We start from the raw sequence: 13,652 nt of genomic DNA on the forward strand, positions 1-13,652 counted from the left end.
ACCTGTGATTGGTCAAAGTCTCCCGTCACGGACTAGATGTCCTAAAGCCTGAAAACAGAGCCATGAGGAGCAGAAGTCTAGTTATCTCTCAGAACACTTCAATTACAATATGCTGAAAGGTTATTATGGAATCTTTGCCCTATGATGCCAAATATATATACTGCCTACTGCAGCTTTAATCACGATTTATCATTTTTTATATGTTCCAAATGTACCTCAAAGAGAGATTTGTTAACTGTTTAATACGCTTACCAAAAGTGCCTCTTTTGTGGAGGAAGAAATTATTTTTTTTATTGTAAAGTTATGACTTAATTCTCGTAATATTACAACACTTTTTTTCTTGAAATAGTATGACTTTATTCTCATGAAATTACAGCTTTATTCTGTAAATCTCAGATGTTTTTTCCCTCAATGTGGCCCTGATACTCCGTCGTACATGCTGAACCGGCTACAGCCTAAAAAATTACAAGTTTCGTTCATTTGTTTAAAGAAATTAGTGGCATTAAAATGAATTTGTGTTAAAGTGTTATTAGAGACTGAATGACTGATGCTAAGGACAATGAAACAATGCATGTGACATCAAACTTATTGAGGAATAGAAAACAAAAAAAGAAACACTTCTATTTGAACCTTTCACTTGATGTCAGTCAACACACACACACACACACACACACACACACACACACAGGCGTTGCAGCAGCAGTGAACAGCCTTTATTTTGAAAGGGACCACGGGAAGTGTCCGCTCACATGCACAGCGTGCACAGCTTGCTGACGCAGCAGCAGCATCATCAGCAGCATCATCAGCAGCAGCAGAGTCAGTAGAGTCTGCAGAGTCCCATCACCAGATCACACCCGACGGGGCTGCAGCGCACCGCACCGCACCGCACCGCTCCTCAGCAGCATGACGCCCAGATTCAACCCCGCAGTCTGAGGCGCACCGAGCACCTGCCTGCACGCGCACACACACACGGAGCCCTCGCACGCGCGCACGCACGGGGACGCGAATATTGCGGAGACCAGCGAGCCAAGAGAGAGAGAGAGAGAGAGAGAGAGAGAGAGACACACGGGAACACAGACCGACCCAGGCGAACTCCTCACCGCGCCGCGCCGCGCTGCAGGATTGTGCGCTTTTCTCTCCTCCACTCCGCTGCTCCAGCAGATCTAACGCTCTAATCTCCACTGCGGAGTCGCTTCACCACCACGAAAAACAAGATGTCAACGTCGGCCAAGGACAGCGGGCATTACGCCAACTATGTGGGACCGTACCGCCTGGAGAAGACGCTGGGGAAAGGACAGACAGGTCAGTGAGAGTCAGTCAGCATCCATCACCTGCTGACATCATGCTGCCTCCTCCTGATGATGATGGTTGCATGGTTGCATCTGCATGATGGGGATGTGCACGATGCGGGATAAACCCGATAAGTGCGGATGTTTGTGGTGGATGCAGAGAGAGCTGCTGCTGCTCTCCTCATCATGATGATGACAGTGATGATGATGATGGTGGTGATGATGGTGGTGCTGATGATGATGGTGGTGATGATGACGGTGGTAGTGTGCCTTTAATCCTTGTTGTCAGGCAGAGAGGGCTCGCTGATAATGGGCCCTTGTGAGGTTTTTTCTTGTCTCTAATTCCGTTATAGCTGCGTCCATCTGCTGAGGCTGCTCTCTGCAGAAGAGCAGTGATGCTGCTGCACTGTCCGGTCACACACACACACACACACACACACACACACACGCACACGCACGCACGCACACTCACTGCAGCTGCAACATCACACATTTCTGCATATTAGTTTTGGTGGTGCAGTCTGCTGAGATCATTTTTGGAGCGTCTCTCTCTGTCTTGGTGGGTGTAAAGATGGCAGGCTGGCTGATGTTCAGTGATGCTGATAGGCCCTGCACTGTACTGTATATACTCTACTGTATGTCACTGTATTATGGGATGGGAAACATCAAGTTGATGTTTATCAATCGCTGCTTGTAAAAAATGAATCAAACCAAAGTGTCATTTTGGAAAAAGTCTGTGCAGTTCTTCTGGGGATGTTTCAGTGTGTTTTCACTCTTTCAGTCCTCCAAACGGACTCCGAGCGATTAGTCAGCATTTTTTGTGCATCATGTGAACACTCCAGAACCTCTGAAACGCTTCAAGTCCGCGTTGCAGTTCTCTATAACCGGTACATCGTGAACACAAAGCGCTCCAGGTTCTCTTCAGGGACGTCACGAGAACCGATACTTCGGTACCAAGTCGATGCAAAGATTCTGAAGACGTGGCGGTACTCGTTTTTCTACAGTACTATATGTACCGTCGAGGCTCGAGACTAATGGCGTCCCGACATTTTTTTCTGGTAAAGTTACGACTTTATTCTCAACTAAGTCTCAGATATTTTTTCCCTCAATTTTCCCTTCAACATCCACTTCTTTATCACCGTTTGTGTCCTGGTTTTTGTTAGGAAGTTAAACGGGTCATAATTCTCTCTCTATTATCTATTTTATATTGATGTGAAAACATCTCCTTCAAACATCTGGATTTATTCAAGTTTCCCACCAAAAACTACAAGATTACATTGAACACATCATGATAACGTTAGAATTTACCGTAGCCCAATACGCATCCTAGAGCCTCCGTTGAAAAAAAAATATCCGTCCACACGATCTCCGTTTTACAAAATATCTCCGTCCACACTCGAACGCTAAAATGACTCCGTAACGGCGTAATATTTACATGTCAACACAAGTGAGTAAAAGAGCCGGTAGTCGGTCATCTTTGTTATTGTTTCTGTCCAATGCTCATTTACCCAAAGCAACAACGGGCACGAAACGAGGAGAGGACGCCATCGTTTCCCAAACGCTCCGTTTAACACGTCCACACAGATACAAAGAAACACAAGTTTTTATAAAAATCTGCACCTGAGAAGATCAAAATATCTGTTTTTGTGACCCAAAACTCAGTTTGCATGTGGACGAGAGGCCAAAACGTAGAGGAAAATATCAGTTTTAATAATATCTGTATACGTGTAGACGGGGCCTAAAACCGGATACATCAGGACAGAGGAGTGACCTCATTATATTTATTAGCTCTCTGCTCGACGAGTGAAATAAGGTGATACTGTTAATGATTTTATTTTACCTGAACATGAGATACAAGAGTGCTCTGATGGAGAATCCAGAGCTCTGCTGCCGGTCGGACGGTCGGTCCGGTCCGGTCAGTCCGGTCCGGTTGGTCCGGTCCGTTCGGTGGCTTAAAATGGTGTCCAACATGTCAAACCACTTTGTAGCTTTTTAATTTACTCTGCTGTGTACATAGCTGTTCTTTAGGCTATTTTTCTGTAGTCCAATATTTGCTCTCCTTTTAGCTCCGGTTTGCTGTTTTACCACTAAACCATGAGAACAAGATGAATCATCATCACTTCTAGAGACTTTTACTTTGTAAAATCTCTAAATGAATCCAGTAAGAATGTTTGATTTTCAGCATGTATGTAGTCAGAGACGTCCTGAAGTCAAATCTATCAGGATCATTGGCAGGAATTATTGATTATTTAACATAAATGTCAGTATCTGGGTGCTCTACAGTTGTAGCGTCGGCCCATTTGACCACAGAGACGAGAGCGACGGCCGTCTCAACCGCCACGTTACCGCCGTTTCCTGTTCGCCTTTTTTCAGACATATTTCAGTCATTTTTCAGACTTTTATTCAGACATATATCGGACTTCTTTCTGACATATTTCTGACTTTTTTGGGCCATATTTCGGACATACTTTGGCATTTGTTCGGCCTTTTTTCGGACATAATCCAGCCTTTTTTAAAAAACAATTTCAGACACATTTCAGCTTTTTTTTCTGACTTTTCTCAGCCTTTGTTCTGACTTATTTTCTGACATATTTTGGCCTTTTTTTTAGAAGTTAGCATGCAGCTTTAGCTCTGCTCTGTCTAGCTCTGCTTTTCCTGTCAATGTGTGAAACCCAAAGTGTTTCCATCCTTTACTGGATGTGTAGTGTTTACCACGCTGGATTCAACATGGGAGGGTGCAGGTCGTATCCACGACGACCCTCCGACATTTTTTAACTTTCTCGTCTCGGTCTCGGACGCCTCGCCGCCATCTGTGGTGACACGCAGCCAGACAGGATCAAGGTGTCTCCCTCCGGCAGCAGCAGGTAGAAGCTGCTCCGTTCCCTCCTCGGGTGAATAATTCATAACCAACCAATTAGGTTGGATTGTAACAGCCTATATTGCTGCTGTATTAATTACACAATACTTCCATTTAGCAGATGGAATAAAACTGCAGTAGTGAGCATTCAGCTCTCACACAGATCATTTGATTTGTTCTAATTATAGAAGCTGAATCAGAGGAGGAGTGGAGGTCCGTCTCCACACATCCACCACTCTGCTTCGCTCGTAGGACGACTTCCTGTCCTGTAAACACACTCAGTCCACTTCTTTTCTGTTGCTTCTCCAAGCAGCATTAGCAGTGCAGAACACCGGCCAGGTCGCACAAAAAGGCGTATAAATGCCACGATGATGCGCACGGCTTTTAATGTGCAATAAATACGCCTTTCTTGATTTCCGCGTGTCTTTTGTACGCCATGTATCCTGTACTGACTGCAACGTAAACGTATCTGGGAGGTGGACGGGTCCAACAAACACCGGACTTTTAACCAGGAGACCGTTGTTACGTTAGTGACGTTTGTCATGTGTTTTCTGTAGTTGTTTTACGGAGATGAAGTAAAGTAAAGATTTATTTTTAAATCAACACTTCCTGCTTTCATTTCAAAATAAAAGCCCTCAAGCATTTTATTTTCTGTGGACAGAATTCCTTCATTTGTTAACACAAGGCTTTTATTCTGAAATATTTACAGGACAGTGTTGTAGAACATGCAGTGACTTAAAGTACGGGGTTTTAATTGTGGATTATTACTATTATTTAGAAATAACCACACGTTTCTTCACCTTTCTCTGTCTAAAATAAATATAAATGACATTTATCATGAAATGAAATGGCCATTATTTTTCTTCATTTTGATTTACGGTATGTTTTATTTATGGTTGTGATTAGTCGCACTCTGGAGCCCTGTAACTGGCAGCGAGTGATGCGATGCGACGTGCCGTTTTGAGCTGAGCTTTTGCGTCGGACGCCCTGTTTCTATTTATTCCTGTCTCTCGCTTTATTTTAAGTATAACAATAACGATCGGTGGCCGATAAATAGTGAAATTCAGCAATTTCATCGTCTTACAGACTCAACGGTCAATTGATTCTGGGGAAGAATTTGCACCACATCAATCGGTAATGAAGAAATGAAGCTGTCGGCGAGTAAATGTGACACGTGCAACAGCAGATTAAAACTTTGGAACGTCCATGTTTCTTCCTTTTTGTTCTTCTGAGGTGGAGACGTTACTGAGCAGGAAATCCAGACTATCCGTCTCTGAATGAAGCACAGCGCTGTAGCCGGACTCATGTTTGGAGCTCATGTCGTCCGCCTGCAGCATCGTCTCTGAGAAACGACCTGCAACCGTTAACGTCCTCTGATTCTCTCGCTGACTGAATCTGCGAGCGTTGGTGGAGCTTTGGTGAAGTGCATATCTGTGTAGAAAAGAAGAAATCCTGTTGTGTGTGTTGGTGTTTGTGTGTTTTGTGTTGGTGTGTGTTGGTGTGGTCAGGCGGCCTGCAGTGAAAGCTGAAAGCAGAGCGATACTCAGCTTGTTGGAGGCTGCTGGTATGAATCGAAAGCTCTGGAGCTGAGCTGGCAGACAGGGAAGCCCGTATATCATTAAACCTCCTCCTCTAGTGTAGAGCGGCCCACGCTCTCCGTTACTACATGTGTGTGAAACACAGTGGAGCTCTGAGGGGAGCGGACTAATGCTTCTTGTTCTTCGGATGTCAGACATGAACCAGATTAGCTGCTTCTTATTATACACTTTATTCATCAAGGAGCCCAACAGTCAAGAGGACTGCCAGCTGATAGAAAGCTTCAGTTTCTGCTCACAATATAATGTTTGAATAAAAGTTAAATCGCTGTGTTGAGGTTTCCAAATGTTCTGTTAAGGCTGGCTGAATGATCACTTCCTGTTAGTGGAGGGAACCAGAGAGATGATCACTTCCTGTTAGTGGAGGGAACCAGAGAGATGATCACTTCCTGTTAGTGGAGGGAACCAGGGAGATGATCACTTCCTGTTGGACTACAAAAATACGTCATCCCTGGTGCTCTCAGGTTTAATAATAACTAAAGCAATTAAAGAAAACAGCATTGTGTCTTTAAAGTGAAGCGATGCTGAGCGGCTGCAGAGCGGCTGCAGAACGTCTGCACAGCGGTTGCAGAGCGGTTGCAGAGCGGCTGCAGAGCGGCTGCACAGCGGTTGCAGAGCGGTTGCAGAGCGGCTGCAGAACGGCTGCAGAGCGGCTGCAGAGCGGTTGCTGAGCGGCTGCAGAGCGGCTGCAGAGCGGTTGCAGCTGTATGTTCTGACCGTCTGCTGGAGGTTCACCTCTTGTGTCACGTCTCTGTTAACAGCTGGAACAATGCCTTCATGGTGTGAGTCTGGTGGTCGCAGCTGAACGGAGAGAGGCTGCGCTGACTCTGAACAATCATTCAGTGTGTCTTCATGTATGTGTGTATGTGTGTGTGTGTATGTGTGTATGTGTGTGTGGGGGGGGGGTTGAATACTTCCCAGGCTCCATACAGCTCTCATTTTCTAAGTGTTGGCCAACAGTGGGGACGGTTGTCATGGTTTCATCTCTCCTCCTGCGACAATGGCCACTTGGTGACTGCAGCCGCCGATCTTTAACTCCTCTGGTCCTCTCGCCGTGTTTTCACTCCAAAGATCTGCCCGTCACCTGTTCACACTTTGTGGATCATAGATTGCTGGTCATCATCATGGAGTGTGTAGATATGACAACCATCCTCCACCTCTTGTCTCTGGCTCTGGTCCATTGCTGGATTTAAAGCTGATAAGGATAACAAACACTGAGAGTTTACCACGTAGTCCCAGCCGATCTTTCAGAGGTTGTAGAGGCTCAGTTTTAAAGCTGGAGTGAAGATACTGGTATCATATGAAACTAGAAAACCTGATGAATCCATCGGTACCAACCAGGTCAGGCTAGCTTGTAGTGAAGATTGCTAAAATAAAGACAAACTGTCATGTCCATGTTCAAAGGGGTCCCTTGACCTCTGACCTCCAGATCAGTGAATGTAAATGGGTTCTATGGGTACCCACGAGTCTCCCCTTTACAGACATGCCCACTTTATGATAATCACATGCAGTTTGGGGCAAGTCATAGTCAAGTCAGCACACTGACACACTGACAGCTGTTGTTGCCTGTTGGGCTGCAGTTTGCCATGTTATGATTGGAGCATATTGTTTGATGCTAAATGCAGTACCTGTGAGGGTTTCTGGATCAATATCTGTCATTGATCTGTGTTGTTCATTGATTTATAATAATAAATATATACATACATTTACATAAAGCAGCATATTTGTCCACTCCCATGTTGATAAGAGGATTAAATACTGGACTAATCTCCCTTTAAGGTTCATTTTTCCATTGAAACGTAATTCACAACACAGTTTAGTTGTGTGGGAACGTCATTTTCAGGAGACAGAGCTGGTTGATGATGATGATCTGCAACATAAAATAAAATATAAAATAACAGCGTTTAGAAACATGGATAACTCAAACAGGTCAATAGCCACGAAATCCTCCGAGTATCCTCCTCTGACTCTGAGGGAAACCACGCCGGGAAGACAATGACATCATTCATTTTTATCTGTCTATAACCTGTAATGTGTGTGTGTGTGTGTGTGTGTTTGACCCTGTTGTGTTGTAATGAAAGTGTCATGTTATTGACGTGGAACATCCTAAAGAGCGTCGTCCCTCGACTCCATAGAGGACTGCTGTGTGTGTGTGTGTGTGTGTGTGTGTGTGTGTGTGTGTGTGTGTGTGTGTGTGTGTGTGTGCTTGTGTGTGTGTGTGTGTGTGTGGTGGGGGTAGTGTGTGTGTGTGTGTGTGTGTGTGTGTGTGTGTGTGTGTGTGTGTGTGTGGTGGGGGTAGTGTGTGTGTGTGTGTGTGTGTGTGTGTGGTGGGGGTAGTGTGGGCAGATGGCTGCCTTTAGGTGGCTGAAATACAGCTTCATTATCAGCAGGTTGCAGGTGGTAACACTCCCATGACTCTATCTATGCATATGTATATATACAGTATATATCTACATATACATATGTAGATATATACTGTATATATACATATATAGATATATATATATCTATATATGTATAGATATATATATACACATATGTGTGTGTGTGTGTGTCTGCAGTGTGCATTACGTGCATGGATGTTTTATGAGGATTCCCAGTGAATGTTTTTTTCTGAGCCTTCAACGTGTTTTATTGAACCTGCTTGGCTTCATTATGCTGCATTAAATGTAAAAACAACAACAACAGAAGATATTTATGTCCCCTCATTTGCATACAGAGAGCTTCAGTGTCTCTGTTGTTGTGCTCACTTTTTAATATCTAGACAAAATTCACTGGCTTGAACATTTTATTAACAAACGTGATTCAACAAGCTTCCTCTTCGATGTGTGTCCATAATAATGAGTGAAATGTTGCAGGTACGGCAGTGTGATATACGACCGTATATAGGCAACAGTATACGGCTGAACAATTCAGTGAAACATGTCTAATATCGCTCATCCCTAGTTACTAGAAGACATCGATTCACCTGCAGTATGTATTGGGATATTTTTTATTACAATTTTGAAATAAATGTTTTAATACCAGAATCGATTTATTTGCTTCATCTGAGTCTCTGTGGAGGTAGAAGGAAGTTACCGCTTTTATTGTGGTAGTCTGAGTAACGTCACGTCATATCCGTTCCGTATCCGTCAACCAAAACAAACCTCAGAGAGTCTAAAGCGTTGGAGGGTCGTCGTGGATACGACCTGCACCCTCCCATGTTAAATCCAGCGTGGTAAACACTACACATCCAGTAAAGGATGGAAACACTTTGGGTTTCACACATTGACAGGAAAAGCAGAGCTAGACAGAGCAGAGCTGAAGCTGCATGCTAACTTCTAAAAAAGGTCAGAAAAAACGCCAAAGTATGTCCGAAATATGGCCCAAAAAATGTCACAAAAAGGCTGAAATATGTCAGAAAAAGGGCAGTTATATGTCTGAATTAAAATCTGAAAAATGTCTGAAATATTTCCGAAAAAAAGGCTGAAAAAAGCTGAAATATGTTTGAAAATTCTTTTAAAAAATGCCGAAAAAATGCCAAAGTATGTCCGAAATATGTAAAACAAAGAGGCTGATATACTGTATGTCCGAATAAAAGTCTGAAAATATCTGAAATATCTCCAAAAAAAAGGCTGAAAAAAGTCCGGAAAAGTTAGCAGGTAACGTTATGGTATGGAGGTAACGTTATGGTATGGAGGTAACGTTATGTTATGGAGGTAACGTTATGGTATGGAGGTAACGTTATGGTATGGTGGTAACGTTATGTTATGGAGGTAACGTTATGGTATGGAGGTAACGTTATGGTATGGAGGTAACGTTATGTTATGGAGGTAACGTTATGGTATGGAGGTAACGTTATGGTATGGAGGTAACGTTATGGTATGGTGGTAACGTTATGTTATGGAGGTAACGTTATGGTATGGAGGTAACGTTATGGTATGGTGGTAACGTTATGGTATGGAGGTAACGTTATGGTATGGAGGTAACGTTATGGTATGGAGGTAATGTTATGGTATGGCGGTAACGTTATGGTATGGAGGTAACGTTATGGTATGGTGGTAACGTTATGTTATGGAGGTAACGTTATGGTATGGAGGTAACGTTATGGTATGGAGGTAATGTTATGGTATGGCGGTAACGTTATGGTATGGCGGTGACATTATGGTATGGCGGTAACGTTATGGTATGGTGGTGACGTTATGGTATGGCGGTGACGTTATGGTATGGCGGTAACGTTATGGTATGGCGGTAACGTGGCGGTGGAGCCGGCCGTCGCTCTCGTCTCCGTGGTCAAATGGGCCGACGCTACGACTGTAGAGCACCCAGATACTGACGTTTGTGTTCTCTGCATTGAAACGGCCCCGATGGAGCTGACCATGGATGGATAAAGAGAACGGAGCTGACGGGAGAGCTAGAGACCACCTTGGAGAAGTTAGAGGAAGTAGACACGTGGGACTACGTCCACTTTTCAAAATAAGGTGTTAACAAAGGGAACTGTAGATACTAAATATATCTATGGAAATAAAATTGATGGATTATATTCACCAGAAGTATAAAACATTATAAATTAAAAAGAAGATCCCACTAATCTGTGAGGGAAATGTCTTTATTCTTTGATTTCTGGGTTGCTGGATAATAAATAATTGATATATTTGACTTCAGGACGTCTCTGACTATATACATGCTGAAAATCAAACATTTTTACTGGATTCATTTAGAGATTTTACAAAGTAAAAGTCCCTAGAAGTGTCTGATGATGAGTGTGATAGTATTGAATCAGGCTGTATCGTCCCAGCCCACCATAGCTGCAGGGTTTGAATGATCCTTTTATATATTTCTGTGTGTTTCGGTGGATTTCAGTGAGCCGTTTTGGGAGGAATGAGGGAAGTATTTCACCAGGAAGGAGCTGATTATTAACGAGCTGATTGTCTTTCTGAGGTGTTTTTCCTCCTACCTGGCGGTGCATCTTCTCCAGCAACATTCAGAAGCTGAGTAGCTGCAGTGAGGGCGCTCTGTAACAGGAAGGAGGGGGGGGAGGAGATACTGCTGGTAGACTACTGGGAGGTTTTCCTCTGCAGACAGGAGGGGGGATAATCCAAATTATGGCTGGTGTCAAAACACCCCCACTCCTTTCTCTCTCTCTACCCCCCACCCCTCTTTTTCTATACAGTACATCCCTTCGGCTTCCCTCCATCCCTCCCCTCCCTCCTCGCTCGCTCGCCTTCCCAGCTGAGGGCTCGGTTACCATGGCAACCGGAGGAATGCTCTCTTCTGTGGCGGGTTGGAGGTACGCTCGCTCTCCACGGCCCCTCTGCTCAGCCTGGGGGGGGGTTTCGCCTGATCCATTAAACAATGAGTGAGGAGCTACCCCCCATCTCTGCATCTCCATCGCTCTCATGTTTTCTTTACATCGCCCCCCCCCCCCCCCCCGTCCTCTCTGTGAGGCTAAAGCTCAGCACTATCTCTGAGTCCCCGCCGCTTCAATGACTCATTACTGGAAGGAGGCACGATTCTCATCTAGTGGAGCTGGAGCTGCTGAAGCCTCTCTGTCTGCCAGATTATCCACAGCTCCTCCTCACAGGACACATTCAGTCTAATATACCACCGCTGGAACACAGATGCTTCCACATTCAGCAGGAAGAAGAGAGACGGAGAGTCAGTGTCAGGTTGTGGTGTCGTCATCGTGGAAAGAATCAAAGAAATACAGAAATACAGCTGTGAGATACAAAAACTCTGACTTTCATACGATACGCTGCCTAAATATCTCGATACCGATACCTCAGGAAGTAATGGAATAATAATATGACAGAACTTAAATATTTTTATTAATTCAAAATATTAAAATGTATTCATTAAAAAAATTAAATGGTATGCAGTAATCTGATAGGCTTGTCGCGGTAGTCGGTGTCACACGGTGGTCGGGCACACACCGATTACATTACGTACCCATCGTCGCTTTGCTTTTTTTACAGAAATAAAACCCATTTCGTTGTCATGCGGCAGGTTGTCAATCTCTAGTCGGACGACAGACGCTTGAAACTGACCGTGAATGCATCTCAGCTCAGAGCAGCAGGAGTCGTATTTGGCACACGGGACGAGAGAGAGTTGACAGGCCGAGGTATGGAGAAGGATTTGGTGTCGAAGCGAAAAGCAAACGCGCCTATTTGGAAATATTTCAGATTTAAATCCAACGCTATCAGGGAACCATAATGTTAATGAGGTAATCACCGTGAGGAGGACGGAGTGGTCGCAGCCGGTGTGCACGGCGCAGCGGCACCAAGTGGAAACCTGCAGGCCTCGCAGCGGAAGCTACCCGATGGTAAAGATCAGAGTCAGCGTGCTACACATATCAACCGTCATCTTTTCTAGTAAAATGTCCGGTGTAATCGGTAACACCGGTGTTGTCACAAGTTTATTAACCGGTGGGAAGATTTCCTCCACTTCACATCCCTACCCTGTACTTAAGTTTATGTGATTTCTTTGATAGTTCATTTTATATTTGCATTTATTTTTGATAATATTTACATTTCATTTCTATTCTTATTTCTATTTTTCTTATAACTTATCTATGCTTATATATATTTTTATTCTATAACTGTACAACTGTAGTTTCCCCTGGGGATCAATAAAGTATTTCTGATTGTATTAAAACACGTCATTCTTAAAGTATCGGTACTAATAAAACGGGGTATCGTACCGTTTTTAACGGCAGGGTGTCACGATACCTTTCTAGTATCGGAATACCGTACAGCCAGGGTCTGAAATTAGCATCCGTCACCCGTCACCCGTCACCCGTCACCCGTCACCCGTCACCCGTCACCCGTCACCCGCCAAATGTGGGTAAATTGTTGGCAGTGGCGGGTGAAATCATCAGGACATCCGCCATTTTGGCAGACAGGGAAAACGTTAGAAATGGAACAGAGAACCGTAATTCATCTCATGCCTCCCTGACCATCGACTCCTCTTATTGATGCTTTCCCACAGTTACGCTGCACAATGACGCATACGCACGCTGTATCGTGTTTCAGTTTGTTTTGGACCGGAGACACGGTGAAGAGAAAAAAAGCGCTCAACAGCATGGTGCTACTAAACCTGAGGGGGCGTATCCTGTTTCTTCTGATAAAGCGACACTGTGAACAACAAACCTGTGTTGAAATCAGCAGGAGGAGAGTTAGTAACGTTAGCTGTTAGCAGCCGTTAGCAGCACAGTCCTGACTGGATAAATACTGGAGATACCAACGTTAACGGGGGTGCCATTGAGTTATTGTTATGAGGCGTTCAAAGTTTACTTCGTTATCATGATGTGTTCAAAAATAATCTCTTAAAATGTAGTTTTTGGTGAGAAACTTGAATAAATCCAGTTGTTTGAAGGAGATGTTTTCACATCAATATAAAATAGATATTAGAGAGAGAATTATGACCTGTTTAACTTTTTTAATCAAAGCAAATATTTAAATAATCCCAATTATTTAAATTATGTTTTTATGCAAATGACACCTATAGATGACAATAAAGAGAACAGTACAGTACTGTGGACACTAACCTCCCTCCACGGTGTAATTCAAACACTGTAATTTACCGTCTATATAATGTTTTTGATGTAAAATATATCAAACATTAAATGACATCAGATCTAAAATGTTATTCCTTCATTTAGCGCAGAGATTTCAAAAGTGGCCGATAAAATTACTGAGTAGCCGACGAAAAAAAGTACTTCTCTGTCACAGTGACAGGAAGTTAAATAAGTTAATTTCAGTCGCTGCTTGCAACACTAGTGTGATCTGCTTTAAACTACTTGTATTGCTGTTAAAGATACAGATGTATTGAGAGAAGCCACAGCGAGGATAAAAGAATATATTTGAATATCTGTTTGAGTTTAGAGTATTGCTCCACCGCCCTAGGAGGACCTTTTATTCACGTCACTCTGCT

At 43.7% G+C, this 13,652-nt stretch overlaps 1 protein-coding gene across 1 annotated transcript in view; it reads left to right on the plus strand.

The window, feature by feature from the left end:
• Positions 1-690: 690 nt before the first annotated feature.
• The window catches only part of LOC119502680 (serine/threonine-protein kinase BRSK2-like), a 136,211-nt gene continuing 123,249 nt past the window's right edge, over positions 691-13,652 (plus strand). The window contains 1 exon segment of the mRNA XM_037793755.1: positions 691-1,302. Within this exon segment, the coding sequence (XP_037649683.1) occupies positions 1,215-1,302 (88 nt within the window). The 5' untranslated portion in view covers positions 691-1,214.

Source organism: Sebastes umbrosus, chromosome 2 (genome assembly GCF_015220745.1).
Source record: "Sebastes umbrosus isolate fSebUmb1 chromosome 2, fSebUmb1.pri, whole genome shotgun sequence".
Lineage (NCBI taxonomy): Eukaryota > Metazoa > Chordata > Actinopteri > Perciformes > Sebastidae > Sebastes > Sebastes umbrosus.